Source organism: Dendropsophus ebraccatus, chromosome 4, assembly GCF_027789765.1.
Source record: "Dendropsophus ebraccatus isolate aDenEbr1 chromosome 4, aDenEbr1.pat, whole genome shotgun sequence".
NCBI classification, from domain to species: domain Eukaryota; kingdom Metazoa; phylum Chordata; class Amphibia; order Anura; family Hylidae; genus Dendropsophus; species Dendropsophus ebraccatus.
This window is the reverse complement of record NC_091457.1, coordinates 31,187,568-31,210,639: the sequence shown is the minus strand read 5'-3', so window position 1 is coordinate 31,210,639 and position 23,072 is coordinate 31,187,568. Positions and strand designations below refer to the sequence as shown.

The window sequence follows — 23,072 nt, the reverse complement described above, 5'->3', positions numbered from 1 at the left end:
TTGCGCTATTTGACGCAACCACAAGCCTCAGATATAAGGGAGCGCCTAGTGAATTTCAACGCCTCCGTTATATTTGGTCATTTTTGACTGTACCACTTCAGGTTGGCAGAGGCTCTGGGGTGTCAAAACCTAAAAAACACCCCTAAAGGGACACCATTTAGAAAACTACACCCCTCAAGGAATGTAACAAGGGGTGCGGTGAGCATCTGGACCCCACAGGTGCTTCACAGATTTTCCGAACAATATGGCGTGAAAAAAGAAAAATTTATTTTTTACACTAAAACGTTGTTCTAGCCTTCAATTTTTCATTTTCTTAAAGGGATAAGAGGCAAAAAAAGACAAAAAATGTGTAGCGCAGTTTCTCCCGAGTACGGAAATACCCCACATGTGGCGATAAAGTGCCAAGGGGGCGCAGGACGAGCCTCCAAAAGGGAAGGAGCGCCAATTGGCTTTTGGAAGCTGAATTTCACTGAAAATGATTTCAAGGGCCATGTCGCATTTACAGAGCCCTCGTGCTGCCAAGACACTGGAAACCCCCCACAAGTGATTCCATTCTGGAAACTACACCCCTCAAGGAATCTAACAAGGGGTGCAGTGAGCGTATGGACCCCACTGGTGACGGGCACAAATGTGGAACAATGTGACGTGAAAGGGAAAAATTTCATTTTTTTCACTTTCATGGCACAAATGTGTCCGTCATCAAGGGGTCCATATCCTCACTGCACCCCTTGTTAGATTCCTTGAGGGGTGCAGTTTCCAGAATGGGGTCACTTGTGGGGGGTTTCCAGTGTTTTGGCAGCACGAGGGCTCTGTAAATGCGACATGGCGTTCATCATCCATTCTAGCCAAATCCAACCTCCAAAATCCAAATGGCGCTCCTTCCCTTCGGAGGCTAGCCCTGCGCCCACATGGCGCTTTATGTCCACATGTGGGGTATTTACGGACTCGGGGGAAATTGCTCTACACATATTGTGTGTTTTTTTCTCTTTTAACCCCTTGTGAAAATGATATATTCAAGGCTAAACCAACATTATAATGTAAAAAATGTAATATTTCATTTTCACGCCACAGCGTCAGCAGTGGGGTCCATATGCTCACTACACCCCTTGTTACATTCCTTGAGGGGTGCAGTTTCCATAATGGGGTCACTTGTGGGGGGTTTCAACTGTCTTGGCAACACAGGGGCCTTTTGAATGCAACATGGCCCCTCGAAATCCATTCCATCCAAATCCAGCCTTCAAAAACCAAATGGCGCTTCTTCCCTTCGGAGGCTTTCCCTGCACCCGCATGGCGCTTTATGTCCACATGTGGGGTATTTCCGTACTCAGGGAAAATTGCTCTACACATTAAATGTTTTATTTATCTTTTAACCCCTTGTGAAAATGAAAAAACATGACAAGATTAATGATTTAGAGTAAAAATTTTACAAAAATTACACTAAATGTTGGTCTAGCCTTGATTTTTTTCCATTTCCACAAGGGGTTAAAAAAGAAAATGAACACAAAACGTGTAGGGTAGTGTCCCCTGAGTACGAAAATACCCCACATGTGGGCATAATGTGCCATATGGGCACAGGGCAAGTCACCAAAGGGACAGAGCGCCATTTAGAGGCTGGAATGGAGGATGGAGGCCATGTCGCAATTACAAAGCTCCTGTGCTGCCAGGACAGTAGAAACCCCCGACAAGTGACCCCATTCTGGAAACTACACCCCATAAGGAATCTAACAAGGGGTGCAGTGAGCATATGGACCCCACTGGTGACGGGCACTTACGTAGAACATGTGCCGAGAAAATAAAAAATAAATTTTTTTTCATTTTCACGTCCTAAATGTGGCCGTCACCAGGGGGCCATATCCCCGCTGCCCCCCTTCTTAGATTCCTTATGGGGTGTAGTTTCCAGAATGGGGTCACTTGTGGGGGGTTTCTACTGTCCTGGCCGCACAGAGGCTTTGTAATCATGGCATCCTCTAATGGGAATGGCGGCCATACCTACTTAGCTGTGGAAAAGGGACAATTCTAATTTATTTGGGGGTATTAGGCCAATTATTAGTTTATAAGGTTGAAAATGACAGGTGTCCATCAAATTCAACCTGTGTTGATCCAGAGGAAGGCAAAAAAAAACCCTCGTAAGGCAGACGACAGTAGCCTCATCACAGGGGAAAAATTCCTTCCCGACTCCATAATGGCGATCAGAATAATCCCCGGATCAACGTGACCCCTGAAATAGGAATAAGGGACAGAATTTAGATAATGTAGAACCCCAATGACGTGTGGTACGCCCTGAAGCGATCCAGTATGCAGAGGCCGGGGTGATCAGGACAGGTGTCACACTGGAAAATGGCGTCCTTCCTGATCCCCCTGTTACGCCACACTCTGCAGTTCTTCTGGGGTCTCCTGTTTTCCAGTGTGGGGGACGTCACCTGGAAAATGTTGCCCTGGTGCGATACGGGGTCCCTCATATCCAGAAGCGCTGGGTCCGCTCCATGGCTGCTAAATATTAGGGCGCTATTACTACTTCTGATATGTTCGGATCATGCCGCAAGCTACAGTAGCTCGGGCAGCGAGGGACCAGAAGAGGGGGTGCTGGTATAAAAGTTATCCCCGTACAGGTGGTGACCTTTATCCAGCAGTGGGAAGATCAGTTCCCGGACGATCTTCCCACTAACTCCGAGGATGGGGGGGGAGGGGGCATCTGGGGGCTGCATTCGGGTGTCCCTTCCTACATACACTCTAAGGGTACATGCACACTGCGGAATAGCGACAGATAACCCTTCGTGCATTCCGCAGTTGGCACCCGCCGGCGGAGTGATGCAGGCGCACGTCTCCACCCGTGTCATAGACTCCATTCTATGCACGGGCGGATTCCGCTCTCCGTCCAACGTGTTCATTCTTTGGATGGACGATGGAATCCGCCCGTGCATAGAATGGAGTCTATGACACGGGTGGAGACACGCGCCCGCATCAGTCCGCCGGTGGGTGCCAGCTGCGGAATGCACAAAGGGTTATCCTTCGCCATTCCGCAGTGTGCACGTACCCGAAATCTGTAAGTGTACCCAGAGGTACTGTCACAGAGTGTGTAGAATTTCACGCCATACCGTCATCTCTTATTGGGACGGTACTGGCGGAAAAGACGTGTCTGGGGGGCAGCGTACGCTACGCTACCCCCAGACACGTCACAGGATGATGAGGAGGATGAGGATGAATGGAGGAAAGAAGGATCCCCCCCATTCATCCTCACTGGCTGTTTCGGTGTCGGAGGTAATAATAACGTATACCTCTGACACCGAAAACACCCTGGGAGCCATCTTTATATGGGGATTGGTATATGGGGTATGTAGTGGTGTAGTGTCAAACTTTATTCAATGTAGTGTGGTGTAATGTAGTGTTTTTTACGTGTTTTTTTACAGTAAGTATAAAAAAAAAACCTACGCCAACAAAGCAGTTGCTGATAAATGCCGCACTTATGTGCGGCACTTATTAGCAGACTGTGGCAGTAGAATATAGAAAAAAAAACACCCTACGCCAAAAAGGAGGAGTTGCTGATTAGCAGCGCACTTTCGTGCGATGCTGATCAACACTCAGCGGCGATAGGGTGCGGAAAATAGAGAAAAAAAAATTTGAAAAAAATAAAAAATAAAAAAAAATAATTCTAAATTCTGAACATCCCTGTAGCTGCTGATAAGTGTATTACACATATCAGCCGCTAGAGGGCAGCAGAGCGCAAAATACGGAAAGAGCCGAAAATAGCCGAGAGAAGCCGAACGTGACGTCACGGAAGAAGCCGAAGACCCGAACGAAGACGAGGATGCCGCGAACCCGGAAGACGCCGATCAGGAGCCCGGGACAGGTGAGTAATGTACAAATACCTGCTCTGGACCCCTCGGCTACCTAGCTGAGGGGTCCAGGGCAGGTATTTACCATTTTGTGGGACTCTGATCGCCGTGCCACCGGCCCGATCGCCGTGAACGGCCGGCCATCACCATTACTTTTTACAGTAATGGCGGTCGGTGCCGTCCTCGGACAGCACCGACCGCCATTTTTTTCCGGGTCATCGGGTCGCCGATGACCCGGAAAGGTTCCGATCGCCGCTATTGGCTGATCTGAATTGATCAGCCTATAGCGGCGATCGTAAGCACGGGGGGTGTTAACCACCCCCCGTGCCGTGAAGCTACGATGGCCTGCTATGATTTATAGCAGGCCATCTTCCCCGACCGCTGTGTGCGAACACGCAGCGATCGGGGAAACATCGGGCGTAAATTTACGCCCTGATGCGCCAAGTACCAGGGCGCAAGTTTACGCCCGATGTCGTTAAGGGGTTAAAATCGCTTGTACTGTTGATATTTAATGTTTTCAAAAAAATGACCCTGAAATGACAGTTACGCTTGAAGTCATCTGTAGATTGTAAATTGTATTTATTTTTAAAAAATGATCCAAAAGTCACATACAAACATACCTCACACAGCCCTATAGACAATAAAAATGTTAAGGCTAGGTTTACACAATATTTTTGTTCAGTATTTTGCAACCAAAACCAGGAGTGGATTAAAAAACACAGAAAGGCAATGTTTACACACTGTTGAAAGTTAGTGGATGGCCGTCATTTAATGGAAAATAAGGTTGTTTTAAATTAACAGTAATTTGCAATTAAATGACGGCCATCCACTACTTTTTAGTAAAATAAAATAAGTCATAAATTGAATACCATTTTAATTGTACTGACTTGAATATAGTCAACATGTCAGTTTTACCACACAGCAAGTGTCACAAAACTGAAATTTACCAGAAATTTAAAAAATAGCTTTACCTTCCCCCCCCCCTTTTACCTCCCAAATATTTTTTTGTATCAGTCTTGCAGCATATTTTATTGCAAAATAAAGTCTTATAAAAAATTGCTTTCTAAACACAAGGAAGAGAAAGTAAAAAAAAAAGAAAATCTAGTGCTCTAAAACATGACAGCAGATTAAACCTGCTAGTTTTATGTCTGAAAATAGAAAATATTCATTACATGCAAAAAGGTAACAAAATAAAGAAGCTATACCTGCCGATCCCGATGGTCATGCAGCGCTGCATCCCGCTCCTGGCCCGCCGGAATTATCTATTATCTATCTCTCTATGACGGAATAAACAGAGACTTCAAGCGGAGGTCGTGCTCCCATCCGTCCCATAGACTAAATGGTATTCGTTGGTAAATTCCGCGGTCTGCCCCAAGAATTGAATGGCGGAAGTTCAAGCAAAGGCTGCGCAGCCCATATTCCGTAGTGTGCACATATCGTGTTTTGCCGAAAATAAGGCATCTTCCTTAAATAAGACACCCCAACTAATCTACCAAGTAGCCCAAAGTAAGGCACCCCCAACCCGAAAGTAAGGTCGTCCACCACCTCCCTCCCCATGATTGTCTCTCCCTCCCGTACTGCTCACCCCTCTTCCTCAACGTGCTTGTCTGGTGCCGCTCCAGAGAAAAAACTGAATTACTTAATTACGATATTAATTACGAATTACGATAATGATGTTTCCGTAAGCCCATGACAGCACCCCTGGAGAGGACCTCCCACCGCATGACAGGAAACCTGAGAAGATAAGAGTTGGCACACCTCTCCACACTTTCAGTTCATATAAAAGTACTCAAGCGGAGAAAATAAAATATATCATATCATAAATGTAACATAGAAAAATAGAAAGAGTAAGGTAAAGTAAGATCAGTAGGGTGGGTATACCGGAGGGGTGCTGTCATGGGCTTAGGGAAACTGGTTTTACCCAGACGCCCTATGACAGCACCCCTGGAGGATAAGCGAGTAATGGGGCTTTTGGGACAACAGCAGAAAGAGACTTACAGCCAAAGGACAGGTCAAAAAAAGGATTTAATTGAAGCCTATTGTGACGTAGGAAAGTATGAGGGGAAGACCATGTTGCAGCCCTACAGATCTGATCTAGAGAGGCGTCTGCTTTCTCTGCCTAAGATGTGGCTACTGCCCTTGGAGTGTGCGGAGAAGTATGCTGGCGGCTCTTTCCCCTGAGAAGTATAGGCCAATGAAATTGTATCCTTAATCCACCTGCTAACAGTTGGTCTAGAGGCTAAAGTACCTTTGTTCCTGCCTGAGAACAATTAATAGGTTCTCTGATTTCCTAAATTCCTTGGTAGAGTCTAAGTAATGTATCAAGGATCTCCTGACATCCAAGTTGTGAAAGGCCCTTTCTTTATCATTTTTGGGGTTGTTACAGAAGGACGGGAGAATGATATTCTAGTTCTTATGGAACCGACGACTTTAGGAAGAAAGGATGGCAAAGTTTTCATAACTACCCTATCTTCCAGGACAAGGGTATGAGGAGGAAAGGCCGATAAGGCCTGGAGTTCACTAACTCTCCTAGCAGAAGTAATGGCTAAAAAAGGGGAGTTTAATGGTTAGTAACTTTAGTAACAAGGACTAACTGGGCAAATGGTGGTTTAGTTAAGGCCTCTAGAACAAAGTTTAAATCCCACGGGGGAATAGTAACTCTAACCGATGGGTTTAACCTGACTGCCCCTGTGATGAATCTCTTCACTAAAAAGTTATCTGCCAGTTCACAGTTTAGAAATGTACTCAGTGCTGAAATTTGAACTTTAAGGGTGCTGGGTTTCAAATTCTTATCCAGCCCTGCCTAAAGGAAACTGAGAATTAAAGGAATGTTAGACTCTCCTAAGGGGTCTTGCTTTCCCTGGGAAAACTTCAAGTAGGTCCTCCATGTTCTTAAATAGATAGTAGTAACTTCCTTCCTACTTGCTAGCATCGATTTATGACTTCGTCTGAGAGTCTCCTACCTCTTAGGATTAGCCTTTCAGCATCCATGCAGTCAAGTGCAAGTGTGGGCAGACTGGGTGCTGTACTGGGCCCTGGGAGAGGAGATCTTTATCCGGCAGGATCCACGGCTGGGCGATTGACAACTTTCTCAGCAGCGTGAACCATGGTCTTTTTGGCCAAAACGAAGCTATGAGGATGACCAGGGCTTTGACTTCCATTATCTTCCTCAATACCCTGGGAATCAGGTTGAGAGGAGGAAAGGCGTAACCTCTCTCTTCGCTCCAGTTCTGGGAGAGAGCGTCTAGAGCTGCTGGGTAGTCTCCTGGGCTGAGGGTGTAAAACATTTTTTGTTGGCTCTGGTGGCGAACAGGTCTACTGTTGGTGCGCCGAACCTGTTCACGATCTGCAGAAACACAGTCTTGTTGAGAGACCACTCTGAGTTATTTTCACTCTGCTCAGAAAAAGTCTGCCTGGATGTTCTGGTCTACTTTGAGATGAACCGCTGTTAGGGATAGAAGGTGTTGCTCTGCAAATTGAAATATCTGGGAAGATACTTGCAGGAGGGTCTGGCAGCGTGTTCCCCCCCTTCTTGTTTATATAAGAGACTGCGGTGGTGTTGTCTGAGTATACTAATACATCTCTGAAGGACACTAAATGGACTAAGTCCTGTAGGGCTTGAAAGATTGCGTACAGTTCTTTGAAATTGAAAGTTTGTTGTCTGAGATGAGGAGGCCAACTGCCCTGGGTAAAGGTCTTGTCCAGGTGCGCTCCCCACCCCCACGGGCTGGCATCCGTCGTCGACTTTAGCTTTTGCGTAGGAGACCATCTTACTCCCCTCTCTAGATTTTTGGGGTTCATCCACCAAAGACGACTTATCCTAAGAAGATAACTGGAAGGTTTGGTTTAACGTTTGCTGACTGCCGTTCCAAGCCTGAAGAATGTCCCACTGCAAGGCTCTGGTTCTGGCCTGGGCCCAGAGAACTGATTGGATACAGGAAGTAAGAAGACCCAATACTGACATTGCCTGCCTTAACACCAGTCTGTGGCAAAGAAACAGTTCTTCTGCTCTCCTGATGACGACCTCTCTCTTTGGAGGAGGGATAGTTGTTTTTCTTGTTGAGTTCAACAGAGTGCCCAGAAATACACACTGCCTGGAGGGGCATAAGTTTGATTTCTTTAGGTTTATGTTCCACTCTAGCTTTCTGACAATATCTGACACTAGTTGGATCGGAGATTGAAGATGAGGTATCGAGCCTGCTATCAGCAGGAAGTCGTCTAGGTATGGTATAAAGAGGATGTCCTGTTTCCGGATGTAAGAGGCCATGTCCGTAACAATCTTGGGTGAAAGCTCTTAGCGTCTGAGAGACTCCAAATGGCAGAGCCTTGTATTGTAGGTGAGACCATTTCCCTGTATATGCAAACTGCCACTCTGAGAAGTTTTTGATGTATCGGATAGATGGGGACATTATAATATGCGTCCTCCAAGTCTATGGACGCCACGACGCAGTGTGGAAAATAGGATTAGTCCTTACCGGTAAGCCGGTTTCTTCGAACCTTCACGACGGCAATAGGAGGATGGGTTGTACCCTAGGGACAGGAAAAAGCACGAGAGGTTAAAAGCCCCTCCCCTTCCCTCCAGCACCAGTGTCTTTGTAACAGTACCTTAGCACCACGTGAGTATCATACATTATATATATAATACTAGGGAGGGTAACTGGTGCAGTCGTGAAGGTTCGAAGAAACCGGCTTACCGGTAAGGACTAATCCTATTTTCTCTCCTCACCTTCACGACGGCACCATAGGAGTAATACCAACAATTACCTTAGGGAGGGACTACAGCCTGAAGAACCCTGCGTCCGAAGGACAGGTCTTCGTTACTTTTAGTTGTAGCCGGTAGTGTCTCATAAATGTGTGGGGAGACGACCATGTCGCTGCTCTGCAGATCTGTTCTATAGATACAGATGCTCTTTCAGCCCAGGTGGTCGATACTGATCTTGTAGAATGGGCTCGTATATTAATAGGAGATGGAAGATTCTGTGATTAGTATGCCTGTGAAATGGCGTTCCTTATCCATCTTGCAATAGTACTTTTTGATGATTTCTTCCCCTTATTTTTCCCCTGAAATTGTAGGAAGAGATTTTCATCTATCCGCCATGGGGCGGTTGTCTCAATATATTTCAGGACTAGTCTTCGGACGTCTAAGGTCTGAAATTTCCTCTCTATGTGATTTTTGGGGTTTGGACAAAAAGAGGGGAGTATGACATCCTGGGACTTGTGGAAGTTGGAAACCACTTTAGGTAGAAATGAGGGATCCGTCTTCAGAACTATACGATCCTCTGAGATCGTACAATAGGGTTGTCGTATAGTTAAGGCCTGTATTTCACCTATTCTTCTAGCTGAGCAGATAGCCACCAGGAAGACGGTTTTATAGGAGAGGAACTTCAGATTTGTCTCATCTATGGGTTCAAAAGGAGTTCCTGTAAGTCCTTCTAATACAACATTTAGATCCCAGGGTGGATGTATGTTTTGGACTGTTGGATTTATCCTCGAGGCAGCGCGAATGAACCTTTTAATCCATCGGTGATTCGCTAAGTCTGTATCGTAGATCGCTGAGAGTGCAGAAACCAGGACTTTTAGTGTGGCAGGTTTAAGACCTTTTGATAGCCCTGATTGCAAAAAGTCTAGTATTTGGGAAACATTGGGTTCTGCTGGAAAAGGAGGAGGAGTTTGACACCAGGAGGAAAAGACTTTCCACACCTTAAGGTAGATAGCTGCTGTTACCCTTTTCCTGCTTTTCATCAGAGTAGAGATTACTGTCTCTGATAATCCTCTACTCCTTAACATTGACTCTTCAGGATCCAAGCAGATAGATGGAATTTCTGAGGTTCCGGGTGTACTATTGGGCCCTGGAACAGTAAGTCTGGAGACTGAGGGAGAAGGATCGGTTCTTCCTAGGCCAGAGACTTTAGAAGGCCAAACCAACCTCTCCTCGGCCAATACGGGACGATCAGTATTATTTTTAGGTTTTCTTCCCGTATCTTCTGGAGCACTCTGGGTATTAATGGGATTGGTGGAAACCCATATGCCATCTTGAAGCGCCATCTCTGTGTTAGCGCATCTACTCCGGTAGGGTGATCTGCAGGATTTAGAGAAAAGAATTTTTCTACTTTGCGATTCTGTCTGGTGGCAAACAGATCTATCTGGGGTTTGCCCCAGCGTTCCACTAGTTGAAGGAAAAATTGGGTCTTTAAGCACCATTCGCCCGGGTGGATTTTGTTCCTGCTGAGAAAATCTGCATGTATGTTCTCTGTTCCTCTCAGGTGTGTTGCTGAAAGAGATAACAGATGAATCTCGGCCCAGGAGAATATTTGTTGAGAGATTTTCCATAATCTGTTGTTTTTTGCACTGCCTTGATGTCGAAGGTGGGCTACGGTTGTAACGTTGTCTGAAAGGATATTCACGTGAGCCCCCTTCAGGATATTTAGAGCAGATATCAAGGATATCTGAACTGCTTTTAATTCCTTCACATTTGAAGACTGTTTCAGGGTTTCTTGGTCCCATACACCCTGAAAGATCTTCGTCCCTACCTAGGCACCCCAACCCAACTGACTTGCGTCTGTCTTCACTACTTGTTTCATTTGGGGGTTCCACTCTGTTCCCTTCTCCAGGTTTCGTCTTGTAAGCCACCAGCTCAGCGAAGACCTGACCTGGGGAGTAAGGACAAAGGTCCTTTCGAGGCCCCTGGGTCTCTTGTCCCGTTTTTTTAATATTTGAGCCTGTAGGGATCTGGAGTGAGCTTGACTCCAGGGTACTGCCGGGATGCAAGCTGTCATAGAACCCAGTACGGACATTGCTTCTCTGACAGAAGGAAGTGACTTTACTTTGAATTTCCGAATTTTTTCCATTAATTTTACTATCTTTTCTTCCAGGAGGAATGACATTTGGAGGTCGGAATGCAAGAGGATCCCCAGAAAAAATTTTCTGGGGGATGGTATTAAATCTGACTTTTTTATATTTATAATCCACCCTAGAGACTGGAGTAGATTTTGGGTGGTCTCCAAATCCTGTAGGATCTTTCCTTGTGACTCTGCTATTATCAGCAGATCGTCTAGATATGGCACCATGTTTATTCCTCGTATGTGTAGGTGTGACACTACCTCTGACATGATGTTGCTGAAAATCCTGGGCGCCGATGATATCCCGAAGGGAAGGGCCCTGAATTGAAAGTGGCATACCTTTTTGTTTATTGTCAGTGAGAATCTCAGAAGCTTCTGAGATTGTGGGTGAATTGGCACATGATAATGTGCGTCTTGGAGGTCCAGAGAGATCATCCAGGCGTTCTTGGCTATAAGGGGAGTAGTAGATTTTATCGACTCCATTTTGAACTTTATATATTTTTACATATTTGTTTAGCGGCTTCAGATTTATTATCAACCGGTATGTTCCATTTGGCTTTTTTACTAGAAAAAGGCTTGAGTAATGGCCTAATCCCCTTTCTTCTCGGGGAACAGGGGAAATGACATTCATGCGATGGAGATTGAGTACGCTCGTCACCATCTCTGTTTGTAGGGGACCTGGAGACTGTCGGGAGATGACAAATCTTTCTGGAGGAGGGTAAGTTAATTCTATTTGGTACCCTTCTTTGATAATATTTAAGATCTAGCTGTTGTCTGTGATACTGTTCCAGGCTTTTGAATATTCCGACAGTCTCCCCCCTACGGGACAAGCGTCATTGCTTATCCTAGGAGGCCTTAGGGCTGTAAAAAATATTTTTCCCTTTGCCCCCTTTTGGATAGCTCCAGCGACCCCCTTTACCTTTGCCTTGGTCTTGGTATCTGGGCTTTTTAAATTGTTCTTTCCTCTGTGGAGTTTTACTCTCTGGAATGGCCTTATCTGCGCTTTTCTCAATAATTGTATCCAAGGCAGAACCGAACACATATTTTCCTTTAAAAGGGATTCCACAGTTTAGCCTTAGATGTGGAGTCTCCCGTCCAGTTTTTTAGCCAAAGGGCTCTACGTGCGGTGTTTGTCAAGGCCCCGTCTTTTGCAGCGAATCTTACAGATTCTGCAGTAGCGTCTGAAAGGAAAGCTGTTGCGTCTTTCAATAGAGGTAGAGAGTTAATGATTTTCTCCCTAGAACAGTCACTGTTCAGGTGTTCCTCTAGTTGCCCTATCGATAGGTGCAGAGCTCTTGCTACACAGGTGGATGCGATATTTTTAATAGAATATGCAGCTGTCTCCCAGGATCTCCTGAGTAAGCTCTCAGCTTTGCGATCCATTGGGTCTTTAAGCTGTGAAGAATCCTCAAATGCTAAAAGGGTCTTTTTTGTCACCTTAGCCATTTGGGCATCGATTAACGGGATTTCTCCCCAGCTATCCGTATCTTCCTCACCAAATGGGAGACGTCTTTTGATCTCGCCCGGGATCTGTAACCTTTTCTCTGGGTCGGACCATTCGTCCATAATTAGGGCCTGGAATGTGTCATGTACAGGAAAGATCAATTTTTTCTTTGGTCTAAGTCCCTGAAACATTTGGTCCTTTGCCGGTATCTCCTCTTGAATTTCTTCAAATCCAAGGGCACTCCTAACTGCTTTAAGAAGTGGCAGGGTGTGATCAGAGGAAAACATTTTTTATGCTCCTCTTTATACTCTGTCTCGTCTGACATCAGATCCAGGGACTCAGGGATCTGGCCAGATTCACAAGATGAGTCTGAAGAGTGTCTCTTTCTTTTAGAAGAGGAAGCTACGGACATAGCTGACTCTGATTCAATGGAAGCTGGTGCTAGGGATTTAGATTCTCTGGGCTGAGGAATAGCAGGGGTGGTATCCCTGATAATAGGTTCCACCGGCAGAGATGCAGGGGAAGCGATGGGATGAGGTGCAGTAGAAGGGATCTCCTGGGCAGGCATAGTTGGCTCTTTGGCCAAGGATGCCGCTATTTCGTCCTTCATCATCTTCCTGATGTCTTCCAGGAAGGAAGATCTATCTTTTTTAATAATGTCCCCAATACATCCTGCACAAATGTTCTTTTTGTAATTGGATGGGATCCTGCAATTGCAGGATACACATAACTTCGCAGGTGTTTTGCTTTTAATTTTTACCTTTTTCCCTGCAGAAGTAGTTGCAGTAGATTCTTAAGTCTCCTAAAATAAATATGAGAGCCAAGAATCTATTGAGTATAGTAATTTGAATCCCTCTATACACCCAGATATATGTGCATAAGTACATAACGTTATCCCCTGGTGACTATGTATAACGGGAGTGAACCAGGTGTGGTGTATACCGGAATCCCAGCAGGCCCCAGATGCAGAGTTGGCATTGGAAGCGCACAGAGTTATGCAGAGATCGGCACACGGAAGCGTGACTGAATGGGGGTTACTCACGGTTACCGCCGAGGTAGTCTTCTCTGAAGCGGAGGAATCCATCTTCATGCAGACGATTCGTTCCGCTCGCGCTGTCCTTTTAAAGATGGCGCCAGACCGGAAGTGCAGTGACGCGGCTTCCGGTGTGCGCTTAGAATGTGGTCCGGCTGACGTATTTCCGGTTTGAAGGCCGAGACTGCGGCTTACATCTGGAAGTTGCCGGACCCCCGTAGCAGTAGGAGAGCAGCCCGGAGGACCTCTCGCACTGTCAAATGCGGCCGCATGCGCACCATACCTGGGTTCTGGAGCGAGGTCTCTGGAGACGCCGGACCTTCTCAGGCAAGGGGCGGAGGAGGAAGGAGACCATAGGCCCCGATCGACCCCTCGCCTTAATTCTTTCTTCTTGGGGGATCACTCCTCATCTTCACGCGGATCCCCCCCTCTCGTGTCTGCCCTAGCAGGACAGGAAAAAGCACTGGTGCTGGAGGGAAGGGGAGGGGCTTTTAACCTCTCATGCTTTTTCCTGTCCCTAGGGTACAACCCATCCTCCTATGGTGCCGTCGTGAAGGTGAGGAGAGAAACTGCCACTCTGAGAAGTTTTTGATGTATCGGATAGATGGGGACATTATAATATGCGTCCTCCAAGTCTATGGACGCCACGACGCAGTGTGGAAACAATAGATTTATTGTGGACTTCAAGGTCTTCATACGGAATTTCTTGTACTGTAAGAATTTGTTGAGACCTTTCAGATTTATGATGACTCTGTAAGAGCAATTCAGTTTTTTTACGAGGAACAGCAGGGAGTAAAACCCCTGCTGGTGTTGTGACAGAGGAACCGGGATTAGGACGTTCTTTCCTAGACATCATCGACAAAACTTTCTCCTCTATAATTGATTGTTTTGTCTGATCTGACAAGATCCTGGTGGGAAACAACCTATCTGCTGGTATGCTCCTGAATTCCAGAAAAGGATCAGAGGAGATTTAATTTAGAACCCAAGGACTGGGACATATGTCCCTCCAGGCCTGTGCAAAAAAGACAGGGGTCCCCCCACCGGCATCCTGTCATTGTTGAGGGGGTTTGGACTTATCTTTTGAATTAAACAGGAATCCTCTGCCCTTTCCTGGGACCTTAAACTTCCTGTTATCTTGGTTTGAACGAAAGGACCTTTTGAACTGTCTTCTCCCAGAGTCCTGTTTGGGGGGAGCTGGGAATTTCTTCTTGTCTGACGCTTTTTCTAAGAGAGAGTCTAATGGTCCTTTTAGATGGAGCGATAATTCGCCCGATCGCACGATTAACGGTTTTGAATGAACGATGTGTTTTTTTATAACGATCAGCATTTAGATGGAACGATACATTGTACGGAAAAATCGTTTTTCAATCATTTTGCAATAGTTTAAGCCTATCTCACACAGGTGAAATCGTTGAAAGACTGTTTACACTGAACGATCTGCGAATTTTTTGCGAACGATCAACGACTATTTGAGAACATGTTGAAAGATCAAAATGAACGATTTCTTGCTCATCGATTGATCGTTCACTGTGTTTACACGGAACGATTATCACTCAAATGCGATAGTTATCGTGCAAATTCGAACCATAATTGTTCCGTCTAAAAGGACCATAAGGCAGGGCCAAACAACAATTCACCATTGCATGGAATAGCACATAGTTTCCCCTTTGCTGCAACATCCCCCTTCCATGACTTGAGCCAAAGTGCTCTTCTTGCTAAATTAGATAGTGCCGCCACCTTTGCTGACATCTTAATAGCATCTGTAGAGGCATCTGCTAGGAAGTCTGCGGCCTTTGACATAACTGGCAAATCCTTAAGCACTTTAGTGGTATCCTGTTCTTTAGTTAGTTGAGTTTTTAGACTAGCTAACCACATTCGCAGGTCCTTAATGCACCTGTACTGCCTCCCAGGTTCTTTGGGAAAAATAGTCAGACTTTGTCCATGGGATCAGAAAGGGTTCCAAGATAGTCAAAGGGAAGGCTATTCTTTCTGGCTATTTTAGCCACAGGTGCATTAATAGCTGGGGCTTTATTCCACGAGCTACATTCCCCCTCGTCAAAAGGATATTTTCTTTTATAATAGCGGGGAATGAAGAATTTGCGATCTGGGTTTTGCCACCCTTTGTCAATTAAAGCCTTTATACTCTTGTGCAGTGAGAAGGTACGTGCCTTCCTGGGTGCTAACCCCTCGTATTGTGCATCTTCAGGTGACACAGAAACCTCCTCCTACTATCTTTATGGATGCTCTGATCGCTTTAATCAGTTGTTCGGAGTCCTCTGTGGGGAAGAGTTTTAGAACTAGAGGGTTGTTTCTGATCATCATCATTAGAGGAAATAAGTTGTACTTCTCCCTCCTCCTGATCCTCACTAGGTGCCATAACCGGTTAAGAGGATAATGAAAACACAGGAGCAACAAGTGGGGGCTCCGACGCTGGTTTATCCAACCCTAGATTTCTTAGGGAGAGCTGCACTTCATCCCTGACCACTTGTTTTAAATTATCCGCCAGGGAAGAAGCTTCCCGAGCCACCAATTTATCCACACAATATTGGCAAAGGGATCTAGTGTAATCATCTGGCAGCATATTCCCACAGTCCCCTCACTCTTTATGGTGGTGTTTAGATGATCTCTTCCTATGGGATCTATCAGACACCTATAAGAATAACAATTCATATAGCATAATTAGTAATGCTAATCCCTCAGGTACCGGGCTATCCGGGTGTTCCCTGGAAGATCTGGATGATCTCTCATGGCGTCCTCGCTCTCTCTTGCCCGAACTCTCAGACATGCTGTCGGCTAAGGCAGGCTGTTACCCCAGGATAACGCTAGGCTGGCTGGGTGAGTGCTCCTCCTGGACGCTTTAGGAGCATGGATGCGGTGCTGAGGGGCTCCTGGCCTTTTAACGCCTGGTACCCCCTATTCCGCAGGTGCTGGTCCCGGTGGGTGATGTCATCTTGCGGCGCCGCGTTCCCACTGGTCACATGGACGAGTAACGCAGCGTCTGACGTCATCCTGCATGTGTACGCACGCCCTCACGTGATCCGGAAGTGACCACGACTCCGGATACATGGCGGCTCCGTGCCCATGTGAGCTGGCTGGTGGGATGAACACGGCCTACCCAGACCATAGCCCCCGGAAGACCCCCACCAACAAGCAGCGGCTCCCGGGAACCGCAGGAGCTTCCCTGCACCCTCCGGGGACTTCATCCCAGACTTATCTGGCTGCTGTCCGTAGACAGACTTCTGCCTACAGGGAGCCCCACAACAGCGACGGGGGACCTGCAGTCGAAGGTATGGAGTGTATCAATCTTTACCCAGGATGGACTCTTCTGAGGCCTCCTATCCGCAGGACAGGAAACCTGAACTGAAGGTGTGGAGAGGTGTGTTAACTTTTATCTTCTCAGGTTTCCTGTCATGCGGTGGGAGGTCCTCTCCAGGGGTGCTGTCATAGGGCGTCTGGGTAAAAAGGAAAAAAACATCCCCCGAAAATAAGACAAATTGCCTCTTTGGGAAGGAAAAGTTAATATAAGGCTCTGTCTTATTTTCAAGGAAACACTGTACCCATACCGATGGTGACTTTTAAAATGTGCCTGGTGCCTTGGTTACAGCAAAAAATTATCTTTTAAACTTGCAGCACTGTGTCGTACTAGCATGAGTTTCTATGCCCCAGGTCTGCAACGCTTCTCCTTTCTTCCTCCCCACCCTCATCATCATTAGGAATGCCCCAGGCATGATTGTTCTATTCATCACCTGTCTGAACAGTGCACATTTGCCATAGCGACACATGTGCACGGTTTAGATTAGCAGTGGACAGAAATGCTACCTGGGGGCGTTCCTAATGAAAAAGGAGGGTGGGGAGAAAGATAGGAGAGGCATCGCAGACCTGGGGCACAGACACTCTAGGCCACGGCAGTATGTTACAGTGCTGAAAGTTTGAAAGATATTTATTTTGCTCTAACCAAGGCACATTTAGGGAAAAAAAATGACTAGTAAAGGATTTACTATCATCAAACAGATGATCCTAGCAATTTGGTGGGGTGGGTTGGGGGATACAGAGTCACTTTAATAGTCATGTTCAGCCATTTAGTTACATTGATAGCCTTAAATCTGCTGCAGATCATGTATGTGTAAACGAACCCTAAAGGTAAAAAGGGGAACTTACAGCCAGACAGCCAACCACATCATTGACTTCAAATGATTCTCCATAAGACTCAAAATGTGAACTGGTGACCTTGAGCCCACGACCATCATAAGCATAGGACAAGTCATCCTCACCTGTAAGACATTAGAAACACAAGAGGGGTAAATAGAAACACAAGAGGGGTAAACAGAAGTTCAAAAGGAGAGAGTAAGGGGCCTTTCACATATCCGCAATATACTGCCCATGTACAGACTGTATACTGCAGACCGGGCCTCAAAACTGCCATTACCAGAATTCAGTGTCAAAACTGTAGTGTGAATATTTAAAAGGGTTCTGCCACAAAATAGTTTAAAAAAATTGGGGGGGGGGGGGGGGGGGGGGGGGGGGGGGGATTGAAATACCCATCACAATTTTAACACTACTCATATGAAAACAGCTGCCCATAGTGTTTTTTTTTACCCTTTCTTAGCCTATTTTTTAGGGTACTATTACACAAAGTGATTATTGTCCATACTTGGCAGATTACCAACAGTTACTCGTTAAGTGTATATACCAAGCTAAAAGGCAATGACCAGCACGATGTTGGCTGATCGTTGTCGATCACCATGTTTAAAAAACATGCTGAGAGACCGCCGCTATCTTCTATGGGCCACATGGACGATCTAAAGATCGTCCGGTAAGCCCCTCCCACTGCTTCCCCCACTCGCGTCTAAATATCACCCCATGTTAGGGCTTTCTGCTAAGTTGCTTTGAATAAGTGGAGTTAATGGTGTTATTTAGCGAAAATCTTGTATGTCCTGCAGGAAATGCGGTTTTCTTTTCAGTCTGACAGTGCTAACTGCTGACATAACAGGAACTGTCAAGAGCAGGAAATAATAATAATGCTTTTATTTATATCGAGTCAACTGATTCCGCAGCACTTAAAATAGTTTTTCTATGGGGATTTACTGCTACTCTGTACTCTGGTCTGCAGCAGACCAGAGTAATACAGCACTGATCTAATGAATCAGTGCTGTATTATATACACAGAATTGATCTCTATGATAAACCAGTGCTGTGTGTATAGAAGTCTCCCACTTCTAATTACGGTGTGAAAAAAAAAATATATATATATATATCACCTCCCCTAATAAAAATTTAAGTCACCCCCCTTTTCCCATTTTATAAATAAAAAACAAACATATTTGGTATCACCACCTGTGTAATCCCACGAACTATTAAATTATCACATTTCTGATTTTGCACGGTAAACGGCGTAAGCACAGAAATCCCCCCAAAGTGCCCAATTGCTCATTTTTTGTCATACCAAATCCAGAAAATTTGTAATTAAAAAGTGACTAAAAAAGTCGCATTTACGCAATCAAGGTACCGATAGAAAGCACAGATTACGGTGCAAAAAATGACAACCCACATTGCAATGAAATCAGTGTCTGTTCTTAACTGCAGGGGCAGCATTGCATTGAAGCCAATGCAATGCCATCTGCTGTGTTCACACATCGTTATGTAAACGCCTGTTCTTTAGAATGGGCATTAAAATAATGCACCTGCCTATTTCAGGACGCTGTTCAGTGAACAGCGTATGGAAATAATAGCAAATAATAGCTGTTCACACAACATAACGTGTGGCGGCGGACGCACATTACATTGAAGTAAATGGCTAATTAATTTGCAGGCACACCTGATTGTGCCTGCAAGTCAATGTTAAAGGGGTTCCAGCGGTGAGTCCTGTATCGCAGTGCTCTGTTCCCCGCTGCCCAGCAGCTTCCTGGTCTTTGACGCAGACTTGAGACGTGAAGTTTCAAGTCCGCTCATCCAGTCAGTGACAGAGGTGGAATCCCGCCTCAGTCACTGACTGGCTGAGCGGACTTCAAACGGTACGCGTCAGAGACCAGGAAGCGGCCGGGCCTGCACTGGAACTGGGGAGGTGAACGGACGTCATTGCCCTCAGCAGCCTCTTACCGCCCAGATGATGGGGGGGAAGCAACAGCAAATCTGGACCATCAAATCTGCTGCAAATTCAAATCAGCGCCATCAAATCAAAACTTAGGCCGCATTCACATGCACAGAACACGGACGTGGGACACGTGTGTCGGAGTACCCTCAGCATCTCTGCTGCTCTGATGCTGCTGGGAGCAGGGGAACTGTACAGCTATGCGTGGCTCTGTCATTACAGCACAGCGCACAGAAAGTATAAATGCGGCCTAAGGGTGACTTCACACATACCGACTTGAATTGTTTTGCAGCGAGATCCGCTACGAGCTAAGGTCCTGGCAGGCCAGTGACTGCCTCTGCAGCAGTCCCTTAACAGGCTCCCGCGAGGTTTGTATATACATCACCTGTCTCCTTGCTGCACGGGGTCCCGAATTCCTGCTCTCCCGCCTAGCCAATCAGTGTGTTGCCCAGCCGCAGCCACTGATTGGCTGGGTGGGAGAGCAGGAAGCTGGGACCCCGTGCAGCAAGAAGACAGGTAATGTATAGAGACATTGTGGGAGCTGATTAAGGGGGCGGCTGCATTACATACTCGCAGCGGTATTTCAGACCGCTGCGAGAATGTAGTCACAGGGGCCTGCCAGGACCTTAGCTCGTAGAGGATCTCGCTGCAAAACTCACAGCGAGATTTCTGCTGCGAGTCGGTATGTGTGAAGGCACCCGAATACAGCTTCTGGTTTTTTTTTCCTCTCGTCTGCTTTGCACCAAGGGGTGGGGTTAATTGATCTCAGGTGCTTAAATCAAGCTTCAATATTCACTGTGAGCAGCAAGCCACAACAGTGAGCAAGGGCATCAAAGCCAGAAATGGCAAATTAGTGGATTCTGTTCTCCCTAACAGCCGGAAGACCAGTCCAACTAGTAGTGGGAGGGATGGTATTGTTAAGTAGGCCAAGACAGCCTACTTGTTGTAGGGAATTCTATAATCAGGACAGAATAATTTGTTGCCAAGACCACCTAAACCAAAAGGCTTGCCGTCTCCCTGGTGCCAGGGTTCAGCATGTGGTTGAAAGGATGGACAAATTACTTAGGGGGACTGGGGAAGACCCAGCTGTCATTGTCAACGTGGGAACCAACAGAACACAAGGTAGGTAAAGATCCATTAAGAATTTTGGAGAACTAGGTGCCAAGCTGAGGTGACGCTCCAGGGTTATATTCTCTGGAACACTGCCTGTGCCATGCACATCGCAGGAGAAAAAGCAGGAGCTTAGGGTGCTACATGCATGTCTTAAGTTATGGTGTAGGGGAGAAGGGTTTGGGTTTTTAGAGCACTGGCTTTTTTATTGGAGTACAATCTGTTTTCAAATCATAAATTGCACCTGAAGGAAAGGGGGTTCACTGGGCTGGGAGAGAGAATCCTAGTAGGGGTGGAGGGGTTTTTAAACCAGGAGGTGGAGAGAAGACAAAGACAGTGAAGTAAATAATAAAATGGCTGATAGGTTAGAGAGGGGGCAGAACACTGAGGTGGGAGGAGGGAGGAACCTGTGGGGGAAGGATAAGAGCAATTGAATTATTGCAGATGAGCAGTGAAAACTGAGAAAAGCAAGTAAAGGTCCTCCTCGTTAGGTATTAGAATATTGCAAAAATGATGAGGGTAACGAGGGTATGTTACCACATGATCATTTTTGATAATGCTTATATAACAAGAAGGTAATTTAAAGTGTGAAATACTCAGTTAAATAATTTGATATAGAGATAGATATCATAAACTGCTTAAAAAGGCACAGAGCCCCGCCCGAGAAACGCTGATCAAAAAGTGTTCCCCACAGTTGCATCAGTATAGACAGTCCGTTTCACTAGTGTTGTACTTTGTATCTACTCTTAAATCGACTCTGTACCCACAATCTGACCCCACCAAACCACTTGTACCTTCAGATAGCGGCTTTTAATCCAAGATTTGTCCTGTGGTCTGTTCAGCAGGTGATGCAGTTATTGTCATAAAAACAACTTTTAAACTGGCAGCCCTGTGCCCTTTGGCCATGGCTTAGTTTGTGTATGCATTAGGCTAGCACACCACTCTGTCCCTCCTCCCCACCCTCTTCACCATATTTCCTATTCCTCTGCAGTGAAAAATACACAGGTGCCTTAATGATCCAGCCCATGTGCCGGGCTCACACAGTTTATGAATAGGAGGCAATCTGCCTGGAGCATTTCCGAATGATGAGGAGGAGGGACAGAGGTTGTGCCAGCCTAATGCATACACAATGTAATCCACAACCAAAGGGCACGGGGCTGCCAGTTTAAAAGTTTATTACATTAATTGCATCACCTGCCGAACGGACCCCAGGACAGATCTTGGATTAAAAGCAGCTACCTGAAGGTACAAGCTGTTTGGGGGAATCAGATTGTGGGTACAGAGTCGCTTTAATGATGTGAAATGCCGTAAATTCAAGTAAAAGGAATGTAGGAGGCAGTTTATTCATGGGATAAAGATACTGGAGGCCATTAGTTCACGTAGCTGGGATGTAAGAGGCCGTTAATTCATACAGTGGAGTGGTGTAAGTAATAATCAATTGTGTATCTCTATTCCAAACAAAACAGGGCCTGGTACTGTGCCGAAGGAACTGGAGTAAGGAAAAAGGGCTCTAGGACTTCCCCAGGTAACTATAGACCAGTAAGCTTATTGTCCACTGTGTGGAAACTATTTGAGGGGCTTATAAGAGACTACATACAGGAATATATAGGGGTTAATAGCATACGTGATAACCTGCATGGCTTTATAAAAAGGACAGAAGTTATCAAACCAACCTAATAAGTTTTTATGAAGAGGTGAGTAGAAGCCTGGTAGCTGTGTACCTGGATTTTGCAAAAGCGTTTGACACAGCCCCTCATGGGCGTCCGATGGGTAAATTATAGTCTATGGGTTTAGAAAGTTTAATTTGTAACTGGATTGAAAACTGGCTTACTGATCATACCCAGAGCGTGCCAGTACTGGGGCCTCTATTGCTTAACTTGTTTATTAATGATAAAGAGGATGGAATTAAAAGCTTTATTTCTATCTTTGCAGGGGACAGAGGATCCTTTACTAGCAACAGCAGGAGGCACCATTCCTGTTATGAATGGTATTTATCTTTACAGGGAAAGATTATTTTAATAGAATATACATTGGAATTAGGTTAATTCTATATCTTATACTTTTTATACATTTTATATCTTTGTAAAAATGGAAAAATTTTCAATAAAATATATTGAATCAGGAATTAGGTTTAACCCCTTAAGGACAGAGCCTATTTCGATTTTTGCGTTTTCGTTTTTTCCTCCTTGTGCATCAAAGGCCATAGCACTTGCATTTTTACACCTAGAAACCCACATGAGCCCTTATTTTTTGCATCACTAATTGTACTTTGCAATGACAGGCTGAATTTTTGCATAAAGTACACTGCGAAACCAGAAAAAAAATTCAAAGTGTGGTGAAATTGGAAAAAAAAACGCATTTTGTTTATTTGGGGGAAATGTGTTTTTACGCCATTCGCCCTGGGGTAAAATTGACTTGTTATGCACGTTCCTCAAGTAGTTACGATTAAAACGATATATAACATGTATAACTTATATTGTATCTGATGGCCTGTAAAAAATTCAAACCATTGTCAACAAATATATGTCACTTAAAACCGCTCCATTCCCAGGCTTATAGCGCTTTTATCCTTTGGTCTATGGGGCTGTGTCAGGTGTTATTTCTTGCGCCATGATGTGATCTTTCTATCGGTACCTTGATTGCACATATACGACTTTTTGATCGCTTTTTATTACAATTTTTCTGGATTTGATGCGACCAAAAATGCGCAATTTTGCACTTACGC

General features: G+C 45.5%; 1 protein-coding gene across 2 annotated transcripts in view; it reads right to left on the bottom strand.

Moving 5' to 3' along the window:
* HNRNPUL2 (heterogeneous nuclear ribonucleoprotein U like 2) overlaps positions 1-23,072 on the bottom strand; it is a 75,315-nt gene that overhangs the window by 19,343 nt on the left and 32,900 nt on the right. For both annotated transcript variants that reach the window (XM_069965429.1, XM_069965428.1), the window contains exon 6: positions 17,308-17,420. In XM_069965429.1, the coding sequence (XP_069821530.1) occupies positions 17,308-17,420 (113 nt within the window). The remainder of the gene's footprint in view (positions 1-17,307; positions 17,421-23,072) is intronic.